At 44.4% G+C, this 19988-nt stretch overlaps 1 protein-coding gene across 1 annotated transcript in view; it reads right to left on the bottom strand.

Moving 5' to 3' along the window:
* Positions 1-3421: 3421 nt before the first annotated feature.
* The window catches only part of itga1 (integrin, alpha 1), a 253566-nt gene continuing 236999 nt past the window's right edge, over positions 3422-19988 (bottom strand). Inside the window, exons 27-31 of the mRNA XM_038790877.1 lie at positions 19667-19777; positions 10172-10279; positions 6975-7070; positions 6370-6483; positions 3422-4400 (exon numbers count right to left, since the gene is read on the bottom strand). Coding sequence (XP_038646805.1) covers positions 4362-4400; positions 6370-6483; positions 6975-7070; positions 10172-10279; positions 19667-19777 — 468 coding nt within the window. The 3' untranslated portion in view covers positions 3422-4361. The remainder of the gene's footprint in view (positions 4401-6369; positions 6484-6974; positions 7071-10171; positions 10280-19666; positions 19778-19988) is intronic.

Here is a 19988-nt window from a genome sequence, read left to right as displayed (position 1 = left end):
TGGATGTTATGCTCAGAATAACGGTGAGGCAGTTAAATGTGAAGCTCTATTGGCACGTTAGGTAGATGAAGTGAAGGGTTGAACGGGATGCAAAATGTCAGACAGGAAACATTGAAAACTGGCTAAGGTGATCTTACAATTCCACCGCTTGCGTTCTTTGGCTTTGATAGATTCCCTGTCGGGAGGTCAGCCCGATTGGTGGTTTGATCCTGGGTCGGGGAAAGGACTGTTGATCCCCTATCCCGAGGGGTTTTGTGGGGGGAATTTTATTGGGGGAAGGGTGGTACTTGTGGGCCCAGGAGATAGTTTTTTTGGTCCTTCCAAAAGCAGTACAATAACATACTTGCTTATTCATCCTGCATCCTAGATGTAGTTTTGATGTACGCTGTTTGTCCAGCCTTTGTTAAACCTGGAAGTGGGCAGACTGGGAAGTTGGGTTGAGATATCAATAAAATCTTTTAAATCTAATTGGCTACATACCATGGGCGCAATTCTTCGCTCCCCACGCCGGGTGGGAGAATCGCGGGAGGGCCGGGCGACTCACGACACGCAACCCTGGCAGCCCCCCGCGATTCTCCCACCCCAGCTCGGATGAATCGCCGCTCGCCGTTTTTCACGGCGACCGTCGATTCTCCGGCCCGGATGGGCTGAGCGGTCCGACGTTCCCGACCGGTTCACGACGGCGGCAACCATACCTGGTCGCTGCCGTCGTGAACATGGCGCCAAATGCTCATTTGTGGCTTGTGGGAGGCAGAGAGGGGAGTGAGCACCACGGCCGTGCTCGGGAGGGGACTGGCCCGCGATCGGTGCCCACCGATCGTCGGGCCGGTGTCTCCAAACGACGCACTTTTTCCCCTCCGCCACCCCGCAAGATCAAGCCGCCACGTCTTGCAGGGCAGTGGAGGGGAAGACGGCAACCGCGCATGCGCGGGTTGGAGCCGGCAGCAGTCGTGACGTCAGCCGCGCATGTGCGGGTTGGAGCCGGCCAACCTGCGCATGCGCGGCTGACGTCACTTAGGCGCCGCCGTTGCATCATTCTTGGCGCGCCGCCTTGATGCAAGCGTCAAGGCTCGGTGGCCGAGATTTACGGAGCACCGCTCCTAGCCCCCTGAGGGGGTGAATAGGGTGTGAGGAGCGGCCTCCGAGGCCGTCATGAAACTCGGCCGAGTTCACAACGGCTTTCCCGATGCCGCGCGAGAGCGGAGAATTCCGCCCCATTGCTTTCTCCATTTACACAGGACCCAGATCCCCTGTGGAGTAGTGATGCTCTGTTATAGCTTTAAGATCCAATGTAAAAGCTACTTGAATTAAATTTACCAGCTTCTCTGCGTTACATTATATCTGGTATGAATTAATAAAAACAAATTTGATTATTTGTTATTCTTTCACTGGCAAAGAACTAGAAGTGTTTCTGCAACACAGGACATTGTTACTCCTCCACAAGAACGTCATGACTGATAAAAGCTGATTAGAAAGAAAGGTTGCTGTTTCCGGGTTCTGGTCAAACTGTTCTCATGCAAAATACAAAACTTGAAATTCTTTAAATTGCAAACTGCTCCTTCAGCATGAAAAAAAAATAATGTTCAAAAAGGTTTTCTGCCCATATGCTCAGACTGAGGTGTTCATTTTCTTAGGATCTCAAACTGTATTCTAAAAACTGTTTCCTCATATCTTTCCTTCGCTGCATTTTTATTTACTATCACAAGTTCTCTCTTCCTTTATTTGCCCCTCCAAAGATCATATTTATCTTGTTCTTATGTATGGATTGCAATCAGATTAAACTAAGGGTGTGGACTCGGAACCCGTTTTACCTTTCGTGGACTAGGAACACATTTTATTATCCTTCCCGAACATGTTCTCAACCAGCCCCTTAATGAAGAGATCAGAAATTCAACAAAGGATATCTGAGCCAAGATAGGGTTTGCTATGCTTTCCATCCATGCACCCGCCAGTTCCACCGTGAAGAAAGCAAATACACTTCAAAAATTGGAAATACATTCTGGTTGGATCAACAGTTCTCTATTCCAGCTTGGATGTTTGAACAGTCAGGTGCACCTCTCCCTTCAACCACCCCCCAACCCTTCCTTCAAAACGCCCCACCCCACCTGCACCACTGTGAACCACGCGTCTGGCTAGCGATGCCCTCTATGTGTCCCCTCAGAAAAAGCTCTCCCACAATCACCGGGAGAGGGCCCAGACTGGTGGTGGTGTGCCAGATATCAGAATCCTTACCACCACAATTGCCAATTCCCTAATAGTAGGATAAACTAAACAGAGAGTCCAATGTAATGTGAAGAAAGAAGATCTACAGTTCCACTTAACAGGCACTAAACAAAATTCTCTCATCTCATTTGAAGGAAGTCAAAAGCTTGGACTGCAATCCCTCATGTACTAAGAGACATTTGCAGTGTTTCCTATGGACAAGATATGGAAAGTAGTCAGCCCAGTGATTAAGGTCACATTACACCCAGGTTACTATAGCTAAAACGACTGAAGCCAGAAGCAGCAACAGGGGTGAATGACAACAAAGTGCAACAAAAAGCCCAATTTCTCTTTGATAAAGCTGTCAAATTACTGCCAGAGTTGAGAGTTGGAAAGCCAGTCAGAGTGCAAACAGTCAATGCACTCAACAAACATCAACACACTCAACAAACATCAAGGCACTCAACAAACATCAATGCGGTATAGACTGACAACACATTCTACAAACGTCAACGCACTCAACCAACGTCAACGCACTCAACCAACGTCAACGCACTCAACCAACGTCAACGCACTCAACCAACGTCAACGCACTCAACCAACGTCAACGCACTCAACCAACGTCAACGCACTCAACCAACGTCAACGCACTCAGCCAACGTCAACGCACTCAACAAACATCAACGCACTCAACGAACATCAACGCACTCAACGAACGTCAACGCACTCAATGAACGTCAACGCATTTGGCAACTTGGAATTTATGCAAAGCATTTTTCACCTTGGCCGTTCATGGTGAAAGTGAATTACAGATATATTGTTCCAACTGCAGCCTCATACATGCAACAGAGAGGCTGCTCCGTCACAGCATACAGCTGATAAGGGAGAGTTGATTTCACCAACTGAACTAGGAACAGAATGACCATCCACCTGAGAAGTCAACTGCTCTTCAACAACTGCAACAAATCAGCTGTAACACTTGTCATGACAACAACATTCCCCAGACTGGCAATGTCACACCAAGAACCTGCAAGCACCAGATGAACAACTAACAACAACCTGCACACAGATCATTGGAAGGTCTGAACATTTTAGCCAGCATGTGTGCAATGCCTGTGCGAGACAGATGAAAGTGAGACAGACGAGAATGAACAATTTTCCCCTTGCGGGTGAGGACTTTCTTAATGAAGGTGTAAGAGGATAATTTGTGACTCCAAATGGTAGTGCATACAATGCGTTTTTATTCCTTTTTATAAAAGAGGGGCTGTTTGGAGAATTCTCTTTGTGCATTGGCAATGTGTCGACTGTGGGTAACCATAGTCACGTGACCTCCAAATCACGTGACCTCTAATGTCATCCCTTTTTGAGGAAAGCATTTCAGCAGAAGCCGTTTTATCCAACACATGGAACATTCAGTACCTCAATGTCTGTTCTTGTCTTCTGTTCTTCAGTATTAATGCACATTGTTCTTATTATATACAATTTTCTTGTAATCATATATCCAATTGATTACCTCTTTTCTCAATGTAATCTGGTTGGCAAATTTGAAATATGTACACCTCCTACCATATATCTGCAAGGCCATATTCAGCTGCCATTAAAAAGAAATCTATTCAAAAGAAATACATGCTTCTGTTGCCTGTGGATATTGCAAATTGTATGGCAATAGTTTTAAACCTACAAATGTAAAAAGCATATGCCAACATATAGAGTTACAAGACAGAAAATGAACAGGATCTTTAAATATGATAATACCCAGAAAAATCTCCATTCACTGGGAAAGGCAAGCATTATCTTTATAAAGATCAGCAAAATGGACAGTGACAATTATCTGCTATAATTAACGTGACAAACTCAAATGAAGACAGTTGAATCTGTACGGTACCTAAACTAATGTTTGAATAATGCATAGTCCTTTAGAAAAATTTCAAACAAATAGTTTCAAATATATAAATATGTTTTTAGTAAAACGTTAAATATATACACAGTATTCACAAATGAAGAGATTTCGGATAACAATTTTTCTTCATGCACCTGCAAAATACTTTCATCATGAACATTATTTTACATTATTTTATCGTTTCTCCTGTGAAGCAGCTGGCATGTTGCAAAGTACAAAGCCTTTGTTTGCTGAGCTTTCAATATCAATTTGTGAACTTTCACATCTTTTCTTTTAAAGGCCTTCTGAAAAATCCAGCCTGCAAGTAACACAAAGTTTGCAATCATATTGAAAACAATATTTATAATACTTCATTAGAATTTAATAAGTAGATATCTTCAGCCAAAAGTTGGATTTCACTTTGATGCGAGTGTCTTATTTTTAGTTAAGGAACCTGGGCCCTGTAGTGGACAATTAAAAATAAAATAAAAATATGCTGACATCTGCAGGTTGTTGCATCCTCTGCCCTTTTCATAAGGCGCAATTTAACGGAAATGAAACCGAATCCCGCGTATTTAGCCGGGTCTTTCTCAGTGCTCGCAGTGCCGATAAAGATCCCGCTATTTCACGGGTCACTGTTTCATTTCGGGGCCTCAGTGAGAAAAGCCCCACCGAGGCCACACTCAAGTCGCATTTCCTGCACAAAGGAGCTCCCTTTGCCAGTGCAGGAAGAGATCGGGTGCCATTTTTATTGCCGCCCGATCTCTAGAACCCTCCAACTCACTCCATGGGTCACATACATCCCTCCACCTCACTCAATCCAGCCCTATAATTACATGTTACATTTTGTTATAAATGTTACATTTTATTATTTTTCGGGGCAGCAGGGTAGCATGGTGGTTAGCATAAATGCTTCACAGCTCCAGGGTCCCAGGTTCGATTCCCGGCTGGGTCACTGTCTGTGTGGAGTCTGCACGTCCTCCCCCTGTGTGCGTGGGTTTCCTCCGGGTGCTCCGGTTTCCTCCCACAGTCCAAAGATGTGCGGGTTAGGTGGATTGGCCATGCTAAATTGCCCGTAGTGTGCTAATAAAAGTAAGGTTAGGGGGGGGGGGGGGGGGTTGTTGGGTTACGGGTATAGGGTGGATACGTGGGTTTGAGTGGGGTGATCATGGCTCGGCACAACATTGAGGGCCGAAGGGCCTGTTCTGTGCTGTACTGTTCTATGTTCTATGTTCTATAATCCATTGCAGATCAGTCCTATTGAGAAAAGATTAAGTGCGTTCAGAAGAATGAGAGGTAACACGATTGAAACATAGAAGATTCTTAGGGGGTTAGACAGGGTTGATTTTGGGAGGATGATTCCATTCATGGCAGAATAAGGGGTGCTCATTTATGAGGAAGAATTTCTTCCCTCAAAGAGTGGTATATCTTTGGGATTCTTTACACCAGGAAGCTGTGGAGGTCGAGTCCTTGAATATTCTCAAGGCTGAGATCGACAATTTCTAATCAGTAGGGGAATTAAGAGTGACAGAGAGAAGGCAGGAAAGTGGACTTAGTGAGCGTTAGATCAGCCGTGATCTTATTAAATGGTGGAGCAGGCTCGAAGAGCAGAATGGCCTCCTCCTGTTCCTATTTCCTATGGTCTTATGATCACATCCAAACCCTGTACACGAACAGCCTTTGCAAGACATTAAAACTCAAGTACGAACTGTAACAACAAGCATCAGTATTTATGTTGTGCACGTGGCCTTGACTGCTATTATTTATATTTTTAACTTTTTGTATTTTTAAATGCTACACTCTCCTGATCCAGTGTTTGTATGCCGTTTTTCTGCCATTGGGTGGTCCCAGGAAGGGATCATAAGAGGAAGAGATGTGTAGAATAATGTGTTCATCAGAATGCTAATGAGATGTTGAGGTGTATCATAATGTAACGGTGACATTAGCAGTCTCGTGAAGTGATGATGCAGTAATCTGAACATGAGTGAGATGTACTTACCTAGAAGCCGAGAATGCACAATGTTGCAAATAAAGGAGTGTTGTGTTGAAAAAACCTACCGTAGTTGGACCTGGATCACTCATAACTAGTGGGAAACCATCCCAACCCAGATCAGACCACAAGTTAGCAGAAGAGAGATCCGATTACAATTCCAAGTGGAATTCAAACCACATGTCAAGATCGAAGGAAAATTGTGTGGGAGGCTAGACCCTTCATTTTGTTGTAAAGGTGGTGGTGGTGTTGGTGGGGGTTTGCAATATTATTTGAGTATAATACAAGATTGACTTACCATCCACAGTGCGAATATTACAAGTGATAGAAGCAGCAGACCAGCAAGAACACTCAGTATAATCACCCAGATTGGAACACCGCCATGGGATTCTTTTGACACAGTTAAAGTAATCTGCAAATTATAAGCTTTTCATTAGCATTTGGGCAAATTAAGCTAAGAGTTCTGAACATCGTGAGTAACCTAAATCTTTAGCTCTGCATACTTCGTCATCACTTGAATTGAGATGTGATTGAAGGATGCTGGGCTTTTGAAAATCGACACGAATTGGTTGGCCAGTTCCAAAATTTCCAACTTATATTCGATTTTTATGCCCCTTAATCATTCTTCCTCAAAAATACCATCCCGATGTCTCCGGAATTAAACATAGCTGATTGTATCCAGAGGGGGATTTCTCTAGGGATTTTCCCACACATCCATTATAACTTCAGTGGGAGAACCATAGAAGCCTAGGGAAAATGCTACACACACTGTTTCATTTCTGTGGAAGTGGCTCTTTTCTTGAGGTTGTGACAGATACTGGTCTTTGGTGAGAGCTGGTTAGTGTCAAAACCCTAATGCTGAGAGGCTATAAGTAGTAATTCAATAAGAAGGTAACCACTCACCGTCGTTCTTTTCCATTCTTTGTTCAGTATGACTAGTGGTGATTCTTTAATTGTGAGTGTAGCAGTTATGTCTAAGCCTATTGAATTAAAACGTGCCTGCAATAACAAAAATAAATTGATTATGTCTCAGAATAATCAAATATATTCCATTTACAAGTTTGGGTGTCTTGTTTTATTGTAGTGGTATTGCTGAGGTTGCAGAGCAGCTAGTCCTCTGACTGGGCTGACAGCATGGAGAGCCAGCATGGCATCTTTAAGGCCCACCCAGTGACAAAGATGCTGCTAGTGGAATATTGCCAATGCGGTCCTGCTGCGTGCTCAGGGAGGCTTGGGATGTATCCCTTTCAGAGGGAATGCCTGCCAATGTTCCAGGTTGTTACCTTTCTACAGAACCCTGGATGAGGTGGTTTATGGAGGACAGAGGATGGAAGGCCAACCAGTAAAGTATTGGAATATTCAAATCTAGAGGTGACACAGGCATGGATGATGGTTTTGACAGCTATCGGAGTTGAAACAGAGGTAGAGGCGAGCAATATTACAGAGGTAGGGTGAGGAAGTTTTAGTGATGTAGAGAAACCAGAAACGTAGCTCACTGTGTTGTTTAAAAATAAAGCGATTAAGCTTGTCCAAATTAACTTGAATTTTCCCAGTTTCAGTTAGTTTGTGTTTTGGATTTGATTTGATCCTGATTGTTGCAAGAGAGATCTGCCAAGAACAGAATGCTTCATCTTGAAGCTGTTAGGGAATAGAAGCTTAGCTAGGGATGAAGAATAATTCTCTGAAGTAAGAAATCTCTAACCAGCCTGCTAAGGAGGGAATATAATATACAACATCTTAACTTCCTATTAAAGGCATCGAAGCATAAGAGGCTGTGATAAGAGAAATAGAAAAGTAAACAAAATCTATGTATATGAAACCAAAATGTCTGTCTGTCTGATTGTTGGTAATCCCCTCTAAGATCCTTGGGCTAATCTCAACCACACTTGGTGAGATAATGCATTTGACCAAAGACTGATGGTGGGGGCTTTGCCCTCCCAGCAGGGGATCCCATGGTCCTATCTTTGTGTGTTTCTGTTAACACCATAACTCAGGCATGCTTTAAACAACCCTCACCATACATTCCAAGAAGTTTACATCATAGATCCCCAATTTATCATATTTCATTTGTTGTTTTCCAATATTTTATTTGTTTCATGAAAGTGATGTTCTGAGACACTGCACTTGGTAAAGAAAAGTGACAGGCCGCAGCAGGCATAGCCAGGGAAGGTGAAAAGGTCAGAGCAAAAAGGCAAAAAAAAAATTGACAGATGACGGCAGGCAGCAATTGGAGATAGGGATGATGAAGAAGCTAGAGCAAGAAGACACAGAATGACAGAATGATAGAAGAATCGATGCTGCAAGCGAGAGACCAAGACACAAAGGAAACTTTCACCTAAGACAGAGTCACAGAAAATACAGTGCCGAAGAGGCCCTTCAGCTTATTAGGTCTGCACCGTCACATGAAAAATACTTGACCTACCTCCTAATCCCATTTGCCAGCACTTGGCCCATAGCCTTGAATATTATGATTCTTATCCATGTACTTTTTAAAGGATGTGAGGCAACCCACCTCTACCATTCTCCCAGGCAGTGCATTCCAGACCATAATAACCCTCTGCTTTCCTTCACATCCCCCCTAAACCTCCTGCCCCTCATCTTGAAGGGAGGCGCCCCCTCGTGATGGACTTTTCAACTAAGGAAAACAACTGCTCCCTATCCACCTTGTTCATGTCCTTCATAATCATGTACACCTCAATCAGGTCGCCCCTCAGTATTCTCTGCTCTAACGTAAACAACTCAAGCCTATCTAACCTTTCTTCAGAGGATGAGTGAATAAAAAAAATAGTTGGACCATAGAGTCATAGAATTTTACAGCCAGAAAGAAGCCCTTCCACCCATTACTTCCGCACTGACCATCAAGCACCTAATTATTCTAATCCCATTTTCCAGCACTTGGCCCTGTATGAAATGGCATTTCAAGAGCTCATTTAAATACTTCTTAAAAGTTGTGAGAGTTCCCACCTTTACCGCCCTTTCAAAAAGTGAGCTCGAGAGACCCATTACCCTCCGGGAGAAGAAGCTTTTCCTCACATCTCCTCTAAACCTCCTGCCCATTCCCTTAAATCTCTGTCCCCTAGTTATTGACACCTCCACTGAGGGGAAATGTACCTTCCTATCTACTTTATCGATGTCAGTCATCAGAATTATAAGTCAGCGCCAGAAAATATTATTGGCAGCAGACCAGGAGTATATGAATACTGTGGTACAAAAAAGAGCCACCTTTAATGTGTTGCGTAGATGGTAAAGTACGATTGACACCCTTAAGTAACATAAACAAAACACTTCTTGAAATAAATCAGGAAATGTAACTGCTAAGTATGATTACCAAAGAATTTATTTATTTTGGCTCAAGGCAAAACTTCTAATGTGGTTGATGATGAAATATTTAATGCTTCAGACATTTAAAATGCAGACAGTGACACTGAAAATATAGATGTAGAGAGTGATAATGTGGATGTTGCATTTGACAATAATAATGAAATATTCAGAGTATTAACAAAGAGTAGATTTTATTCTTGAAGGTTTTGGTGACGCTGAAGATGTGGAAATGATTAGTAGATGTCATAGAGTACAAATCATTGAGTAAAATTCATAAACTGAATTAAACTAGAGTCAAGCAAAACAAATGAAAGTAAGTTCATTGTTAAAAGAATATTTTTTGAAATCAAATAATGTTTTTGAGTATCATAATTTTGTATGAATTTAGGTATTTGTATTCATGTTGTGGGATTAAAATTGTTAATTAAAATAACAGTGTGAAAGAAGGTTGATAAATGAATTGTTTAATGAAATCTGTTTGATATAAGAAATGGTTTGAGTAAGTTACTTTATAGAAATAGTTTTGTGGTTTCATTTTCAGTTTTAATACTCAACCCATCCCATTCAGTCCGTATGTCTGTGAGACAAACCTCTCAGCTTCTTAAGTCATTAACACATTTTCTTTATCTCATTTTTTAATACGGTTATTTTTCATCCCTTTATTTCCTAGACAGAGGGTGGTTTGTATAAAATAAAGACCACAGCGGAAATGCTGGCAGAAATATTAATTCTACTTTTGTTTTTGTAAACTTTGAGACCAGTAAATCCACTTCACTTACTTTAACAAAAGAAGGTTTCCATATTCTTAATGACATATTAAATTGGATCAGACTTGATGGAGCTATTGTGCAGAAGAAGTTGGCACATCCTGCATTACTTTTACAAATCTGTTGGAAAATGTTGAAAATGCCATTGTCAATGAATTGGTAAATGTCAGTGAATAACCATTCTTTGGTATAGCTATCCATTAGAAAGAGAAGTATGTAAAAGTACAACTTTCTATTTCTAATCATATGAAGTCACTTTGAATTATAACTATGTCAATACTCCCATGCTGTGCTTTTTTTACTCTCAGCATGTGGACCTTGTTGACATTATCACATCTATCGATGCCCTCAGTGGGTAGTGACGAATGTTTTTGCAATTGAATTGCTTGCTGGGCTACCTCAATTGACATCAAGAGCTTGATTATCAAGCCACCATCTGTGTCAGAATGGTATAATGCATCAATCCCGCCTTTGCCTACCACATGTGGGTTGAGCATTTTAGACACCCCCCTCTTTTAAATTTTTTTTTAGATCTTCCAAATATTTTCCAATGAAGGGACAAATTTAGCGTGGCCAGTCCCCCTATCCTGCACTTCTTTGGGTTGTGGGGGCGAGACCCACGCAAACATGGGGAGAATGTGCAAACTCCACACGGACCGTGGCCTGGGGTGGGATTGAAACCAGGTCCTCGGCAAAGTGAGGCAGCAATGCTAGCCACTGCACCACAGTGCCACCCCTGACACTCCCCCTCTATTCCCATAGAATGGGCCCATGTTGCTCGGAGTCATGGTTCATGGCACCTCAGAGAAGTCGTGAACTATGGAAGAAACTAATCTGGAATCGGGAACCACTTTAGAGGCAAGTTCAAAAGGTGTTGACGACTTTAGAATTCATAATGGGAAATAAGTTACACCCAGCATCGGAAGGTGAAGTCTCGCTGGAATGGCAATATTTTAAAGCACATTTGCCTACACTGGAAAAGTTCATTCAAACCTCTGCTAGTCAGAGCTGCTTGGGACCTGCAGTGAAAGAGTTCCTGCAGGCCACAGCACAGTCCAGCACCAGAGAGCTCAGTGAGGCCACGCCCCCCTTTTATTTATTCCACTGGCTTCAGTAAAGCAGGTGGCTTTAAAGGGCTATTTAAAGGGTCCAGTGAAATTGACAGGTTAGGGAGAAGATGAGTGTCCAAGTGAATGGTGATCAGGAAGGTTGTGTCAGGTTGGGTTTGGGGGATCTGTGGGAGTTGGGTCAGGGTGTCTGTGGGGAGGGGGGGAGGGGTGGGGGAGGGCTGCAGGGGGGGTTTGGGGAGGTAGGGGAGTGCTGGGTCAGGGGCTGGGTTGGGTGGTGAGTCGGATAATGGTGTGTATGGTGAGGGTCAGGTAGGAGGGTCAAGGGTGGTCAGGAGAGCTCATGGCAGGGAGGTTGGATTGGGGTAGGGGTGGGGGAGGCAGGTGGTCAGACATTCAGGGGTAGTTTGGGTGAGTCAGGTCGGATGGTGGCTCTGACTCAAGACCACCCACACCCCAATTTGGGCCCAAGAGTAAATCCACTCAACAGCATTGTCTGAGACCTTCACAACATGTACAGCAGCAGTTCAAGAAGAAGGTCTACTTTCAACCGATCGGGGGCAACTAAGAATGGAGAATAAAAGTTGGCTTTGCACCAATGCATTTATCACTACAGGTGATCTTAAAGCTCTACTGGACAGATCCCAGATTAAAGTCCATCTCATCAGATTGCAGTTCTTTTTTGTATTGTAGAAAATGAGGAGGGCCAATTATAAAAAGCACAGACTCCAAATGCTGACTTTTAAGATTTGAAAAATTAAAATATTTAGAATCTCGAAGGACAGCAGACACCGAGAAACACCACCACCTGGAAGTAATCCTCCAAATCACTCACCAGCTTAACTTGGAAATATAATGCCAGTCCTTCACTGTCGCTGGGTCAAATCCTGGAACTCCCTCCCTAACAGCACTGTGGATGTGTCTACACCACAGTGACTGCAGTGGTTCAAGAAGCTGGCTCACCTTCTCAAGGGCAATTTGGGATGGGCAATAAATGCGAACCAAACCACATTCCGTAAAATTAATTAAAAAAAATAAATAAAACTTAAATATAAAAGATACATAGTTAGAAAGAAGTTTACAAAATAACTCCCAAATGTCTTCTCAAAGGCACACAATAAAATCAGCTTTTTGGCAACAGCCCTCATAGATTCTTTTTTTTAAAAATAAGTTTAGAGTACCCAATTAATTTTTTCCAATTAAGGGGCAATTTAGCGTGGCCAATCCACCTAGCCTTGCACATCTTTGGGTGTGGGGCGGAAACCCACGCAGGGACACGGGAGAACTGTGCACAACTCTCCCACGGACAGTGACCCGAGAGCCGGGATCGACCTGGGACCATCTGCGCCTGGAGGCATCAGGGCTATACCCACTGCGCCACCATCGCTGCCCAGCCCCGCATAGACTTATACCATAAAATCGGGAAACTTGTTAACCAACCAAGAAACTTCTTTCATTTTAAACGAGAACACAATCAACGATTTCGGAAGAATAATTTCATGGGGTTTATAGGTATTTTTTCAAGTGAAGACATCAAATCTATGTTGCCTCAGGGACAAATAACCCCCCCCCCCCCCCACCCCCCGAGTTGTTTATCTACAAGTGAAAAGACTTTCACAGTTTTTCCACACATTCCAAACACACCAGGCTAAATCGCGGCTTGTTATAAGCAGGACCAGCATGGCCAGCAGCACGGTTACGATTCCCGTACCAGCCTCCCGGACAGGCGCCCGGAATGTGGCGGAGCTAGGGGCTTTTCACAGTAACTTCATTGAAGCCTACTCGTGAAGTTGTCTTCCAGGATGACGTCCCCACAGCAACTCCCTGTGGTCGAAGCCCTGTTGTCATCAATACCATTTCCATCACCTTCATCATTCCTCCATTGCCTTCAAATGTTTCTGAAAACTCAGATTCCCAAATATTAAAACCTTTAATTTTCCAATTTAAACACTATTTTGGTAGAAATAAAATTTAAGATGCGTGTTCCTCTTTACTCACAAATCTACCACTTCATGAAAATGCTCTTTGTCACCTTTGAACTTTCTTTGAAATGCAACAGCTACACAGTAATTTCAACACTTATCCTCAAATGCAAATTTCAAATCTACTGTTTACTAAGAAGTCAATATACATCATAAGATCTCATTACCAAATACAACAAGATGACACCTTCAATCTTCCATCCCTTAACCCCTGCAGAAAATCTGATATAACAACCTTGCCTTTGATGAACCCTGATCAAACACAGACAGAGCTTTACCCTTATCTGCACACAGTACGTATACATAAACACAAAAATGTAAAAATGTACACATCACACAAGAATGAAAAATATTTATTGTGAGCATACAACCAGGCAGATTATTTGTGTGGTAGCTCGAGACATACACTGGAGTCTTCCAACAGTTAACAAAGGATTTATTGATGAAAGGCAAAGGCAGTTAAGTAACAGGCACAGAACTCAAGAGAACAGGTCTGGTCACTTCAGCTCTGGGGTCCACACTGACAGGGGTCCGGCTCCCAAGGCCCCGCTCAAACTCCCTGCAGACTGGGCTTCACGAGCTCCTGAACCAGTGACGTGGTCCATCAAGCCCTCCCACTTAGAGGGGGAGCGCTCCAACATCTCTCCCCCCACCCTTAAGTCCCTTATAACATTCTCCCAAAAATGTATGTACAGAATTTATACACATGACAAAAGGCAACGGGGGAAACAGAGTCCATCAAAAAGTCAATCGGTCTAGAGACTTCCGACTTCCCCCAGACCTCCTCAGTTTGCCCACAGGCTTGGTATCTTTCGAGGTAGTCAAGTTGTCAGCAGCCGGTGACACTTTAGGAGGCACTGCCTCACAGACAGGAGGGCTGGCCTCGCTGACTTCCACAAATACAGCTGGCTGATTCAGGAGTCCTCAGCCCGTTTTGCTTAGAAACGTTTACAGGAGTGTCAATAACAAATTGGAGGTCGTCACTCTCCTGACTCCTCAAGAGATCGATGTGATTTTTGACAGTCCTGCCATTTACAATGATCACTTATGACACAGGCCCTTACTGGGCCACAATCCATCCAGCTAACCAAGGCAGACACCAGGTGAAGTAATGAACAGAAACTGAGTCTCCCGCCTGGAATGACCTGTCGCACCTCTGCGCACCTGATTGAATTTGCTGGGAGGCCTGATGTGCCTCCACCCTCTTTGCCAAATTAGGAAACACAAGATCCAAAAGGGTTCTGAGCCAACATCCCATGAGCTTTCAGCAGGTGTGACACACATGGTGGTGTGGAGGGGTTGAATTGAACAACAAATCATTGGCCAATTAGAACATAGAACATAGAACAGTACAGCACAGAACAGGCCCTTCGGCCCTCGATGTTGTGCCGAGCAATGATCACCCTACTCAAACCCACGTATCCACCCTATACCCGTAACCCAACAACCCCCCCTTTAACCTTACTTTTTAGGACACTACGGGCAATTTAGCATGGCCAATCCACCTAACCCGCACATCTTTGGACTGTGGGAGGAAACCGGAGCACCCGGAGGAAACCCACGCACACACGGGGAGGACGTGCTGACTCCACACAGACAGTGACCCAGCCGGGAATCGAACCTGGGACCCTGGAGCTGTGAAGCATTTGTGCTAACCACCATGCTACCGTGCTGCCCTATTGTTGGCATAGCGATTTGTCAGACTTTCTGTATTCCATTCTTTAATGTCTAAATAGCTCTCTTGGCTAAATCTTTAGCCATAGTATGGTTCGGGGCCATCCTCCTGTGTTGTATGCCATTGAATTGGATGAAATACTGAAAGTCATCACCTGTAATAGGGGTGCCTTGTCAGACATGATGGACTCTGGAAGTCCATGAATGGCGAAGACTCGGCGCAAAGCATCCACCATGGCTGCCGAGGTGGTGGCACTCATCTCCTGTATAAACAGCCACTTAGAGTGGGCATCCACCAAAACTAAAAACATCCTGCCCAAGAAAGGGCATGAGAAGTCAATGTAGACCCGAGTCCACACGTGACCTGGCCAGTCCCAAGGATGGAGACTGGCCGACATAGGCAGAGACTGCTGTGTTTGAAATGGGTGGCACTGTTGTACCAATTCTTCAATGGCTTTCTTAATGCCTGGCCACCAGATATAGCTGCATGCTAGCATCTTCATCTTTGCCTGGCCTGGGTGGGCATGATGCAACTCTTGTAAGAAAGGTCCCTGACTGGGAAAAAAATGAAACGAAAATCGCTTATTGTCACAAGTAGGCTTCAATGAAGTTATTGTAAAAAGCCCCTAGTCGCCACATTCCGGCGGCTGTTCGGGGAGGCTCGTACGGGAATTCAACCGTCCTGCTGGCCTGCCTCGGCTGCTTTAAAAGCCAGCGATTTAGTCCAGTGTGCTAAACCAGCCCAGCCCCATGGAGGCAGAACAACTACTCGTGATCCCCATAAGATCACACCATCCCGCTGGTCAATTCATCCTGAAGGGTAAAATAGGGCAATAATTGCTCAGATTTCTCAATGCTCCACTTAGTCTGTATCATTCTGTTATTTTTAATAGTATGGGGTCTCTCTGTGTCCAGTTATGTGTACTGCTGACACTGGCAAGGTTTTTAAGACGTCAAAGCCAATGCGATCCCCTGAGATATTGGTGGAGGTGGGATGCTCTTTGGCAGGAGGAGCCAGCTCAATGTGCCTGCATGGACAATCTGCATGCTCGGCCGGTGCTGGAAAGCATAGTTGTAGGCTGCCAGTAGTAAGGCCCAGTGCTATTGATGGTACAGGATGCCCTCTCAGAGAATTGAATAGGTCTGATAATGCCAAACTCTTCCATTCTCTTAAACTCAGCTTTGACTTCTGATACAGGGTATAGGGCATTGGTCTGGCCCTAAATAACTTGGGCGTCGAATCTGGGTTGACATAGATTTTGTCTTTGACCTCCTTGATTTGGCCCAGTACTTTGTGGAAAAATGTCCTCAGATCTCTTCAGGACATCTTGAAGGACATTGTTGGAATTTTAAAAGACTTCCAGCACGTGACCTAATGGCCACATTGCACCCTACTCAGGGCACGATGAGGCCGGTAAATCATGTAAGAGGCCTCTTGTGAGCTTTACCTGGCTCATTACATCTCGCGAGACATTGCTTTTTGGATCCCGCCCACAATGGGTGGGATCTGTATTTGGTAAATTTGCATATTAAAGTAGCAGCTAGTCTCACTTTAATATGCATTATCTTGATCTACACAAGGCATTGGGATTAAGTCCCTTTGCCTGGGAGACCCCAGCTAAGCACCGTTTAGTATTGGTCCTCATAAACGGGGACAGGTGGAATGGCACTTGAGGGGGGTCTCCCAGGTTCTCGGAGGCCCCCAGGTGGTTGGACTCTGGGCAGGATGGTATCCTGGCACTGATGATGCCACCCAAGTGCCTTGGCCCTGACAGTCTGGCAGCGTGGTAGTGCCAACTGCAACTGATTGCGGCCTCAGCTGAGGCCCGAAAATAAAGTAAAGAGTGTCGTTAGATAATGGGGACTCTGCTTTAGGGCAGCACGGTAGCATGGTGGTTAGCACAATTGCTTCACAACCCCAGGGTCCCAGGTTCGATTCCCGGCTTGGTTCACTGTCTGTGCGGAGTCTGCACGTTCTCGCCGTGTGTGCGTGGGTTTCCTCCGGGTGTTCAGGTTTCCTCCCACAGTCCAAAGATGTGCAGGTTAGGTGGATTGGCCATGCTAAATTGCCCTTAGTGTTCAAAATTGCCCTTAATGTTGGGTGGGGTTACTGGGTTATGGGGATAGAGTGGAGGTGTGGGCTTGGGTAGGGTGCTCTTTCAAAGAGCCGGTGCAGTCTCGATGGGCCAAATGGCCTCCTTCTGCACTGTAAATTCTATGTCTATGTCTAATCCTGCCCAGAATGGACTATTTTTTTCATTAGATCGCGCCCCCAGTCAATTGAATCTAATCTTCTGTAACCAACCTCTTCCCATCAGGATGGGGCTGTATCCTTCCACAACAACCATGAGCAGATTGGCCACTTGTTCTTCATACACCACTAGTATGTTACTAGTTCCAAGAATTTAAAGGTTTCCCTAGTGTAAGTGGAAAGCTGGGTTGTGGTGCTGTTCAAACCTAAAGGCTGACTTCCATCACGATATACTTAGAATCCACAGATTCCCTCCAGTGCAGAAGGAGGCCATTTCAGCCCATGGAGTCTACACTGACCTTGTACCCTATCTAAGTCATCTCCCCTGCCTATCCCCGTATCCATTTAACCCCACCTAACCTGCACATCTTTGGACACTAAGGTGAAATTTAGCTTGGCCAATTTACCCGATCTGCACATCTTTGGACTGTGGGAGGAAACTGGAGCACGTGGAGGAAACCCACGCAGACACGGGAAGAAAGTGCAAACACTTCGAGTCATAGGTGTTTGTAGCAGGTCATTCGGCCCAGCTTGTCCATGCTGCCAAGTTTCTATCACTAAGCTAGTCCCACTTGCCCGCATTTGGTCCATATCCCTCTATACCCACCTGTCCATGTAACTGTCTAACTGCTTTTAAAAGACAAAATTGGTCCTGCCTCTACCATTGCCTCTGGCATACCGTTCCAGATGCGCATCACCCTCTGTGTGGAGAAATTTCCCCTCTGGTCTCTTTTGTATCTCGCCCCTCTCACCTTAAGTTCCCTCTTGGCTCTCTAGTTCTAGACCCCTAGTTCTAGACTCGTTCTTGACCTTTGGGAAAATATGTTGACTATCTATCTTATCCATGCTCCTCATTATTGTATAGACCTCTATAAGCCTATTACACTCCAGGGAATAAAGTCCCAGCCTATCCAGCCTCTCCTTACAATTCAGACTTGAAAGTCTATTTTCTCACAACGGTCACCACAGTCCCGGTGTGAACTTCCATTTTGAGGGGTTTGCCGTTTACCCTAGGGACAATTACAATTGGGACCGTCTTATTCAACTGGATTGCATTCAACTGATGCGTCACATGCTCCTCTTCAGAGCTCTTCTAGTCCACTAATGTCAGTCATGCTTTGGACTGCTTTTGCTGTTTTGTTTTGCATTGGTGCACTTTGCCTAGCGCAGCAATGTGCTTGAATGTGACCTCATGGATTTTATCGGAAACAATGGAAGCACTTCACTTCTAACTTGGGTCGACACCTCAACTTTTTCCCCAGTCCTTTGACTCTGGTCCAGTCCCCAGGACCATGGCTGGTTCTCTGCTGCTGTCGATCCTGCCACGCACCTCGTGGCCATACCATTTATACTTGATCAACCACCTCTTCAACCACGCTTTGTAGCTTAGTGGTACCATTAATGGAGCACTCTGTCCCCTGAGCGATCTCTGTTACTTTTTCAAAAGCTATGGGGGTTTCAGCCAAGAGTTTCTTTTGGATATGGAGGTTATGCATCCCACAAATCAGCCTGCCACACAAAAGTTGCGAAGTGTGGTTCTGAACTTGCAGAGTTCAATGAGCCGTTGAAGCCTGGCTATGTAGCTTGGGATGGATTCTTCATGGTGTCTCGCTGCAGAGTTAAATTTATAGCATTGGAGGATAATCGAGGATCTTGGGTTGAAGTGTTCTTTGACCAACTTAACTACCTGATAAAAGGTCTTTGGGTTGGGTGCCTGTGGGGCCGTGAGATTCCTAATTAGCTAATACATTTGGGGCCTGAAAAGTGTTAGAAATTTCACCTTCTGTTTGTCTTCCCGTGTAATCCTGTTTGCGGTCAAAAAATGGTAGAGCCGTTGGATGTACTGACTCCAGTATTCAGCCCCTCCGTCACATGGATATAGTTTATTGATGGTGGCCATTTGCAGTCACATTTTTTAATGGTTCCTGACTTTCGTTGGTCCTACTTTCTTTTTCCAAGTGCTCCTTCCTTCGCCCTCAAATCATGACATACTGTAGGTTGCCATCGAACCCTTTACCTCACTGCCAACGTGGTAGCTCGAGAGATACGCTGAAGGCAACCTGTTAACAATGGGGTTTACTGATGAAAGGCAAAGGCCGTTATATAACAGGCACAGAACACAACAGGTCTGGTCTTATCGGCTCCAAGGTCTACACTGACCAGGGTCTTGCTCCCAGGGCCCTGCGTAAACGCTCTATTGGCTGGGGTACGTGTGCCCCTGCACTATTGACCCAAGCCAGCCATGTGGTCCATTAAGCCTGTCCCTTAAAGGAATCGTGCTACCACATCAGGAGCACCAGGTTCTCTTCTCTAATTAGTGAACATTAGTGAACCGATTTCTTTCAATCTTGCTTCATGATCATATTTATTCCAGTCATCAGCTCACAAAATACAAGAGCTTTGAACTCAATTTGTCAGCGTGGTCGGGTATTGCAAGATAATATTTAAATCACAATCTCTGTGCTGTTAATCCAGTACTGTACATAATGTACGCTGTCTGTAAGTACACAAAATCTGACACAGCTGTAATTACCCCAACTGTCTTTACGAGATGCTCTTCCTCTGCAGATGGTTTGTGATGGTTTTCAGACTGTATCTTCAGGGGATCCATGAATTGTGTGTCGTGACAGCTAACTGTATTATTCTGCCAGATGGAAAGGAAATACATAAATAAATCCAGCTTAATACAGATACATTTTGAACTGACTAAAATCCCTGTGGGAGATAACACCGGATTACGCATAAACAGTAATTACATCGCTAAAACTGTAAATCACCCTGCAAAGGTTTCAGAATTGTGAAAGCACAATTAATGTGTGAAAGGATAGAGACAATGGTGAGATTTCTGCAGTTGG

The sequence above is a fragment of the Scyliorhinus canicula genome, chromosome 3 (genome assembly GCF_902713615.1).
Source record: "Scyliorhinus canicula chromosome 3, sScyCan1.1, whole genome shotgun sequence".
Lineage (NCBI taxonomy): Eukaryota > Metazoa > Chordata > Chondrichthyes > Carcharhiniformes > Scyliorhinidae > Scyliorhinus > Scyliorhinus canicula.
The sequence above is the reverse complement of the archived record's forward strand: the minus strand, read 5'-3'. Positions and strand labels throughout refer to the sequence as shown.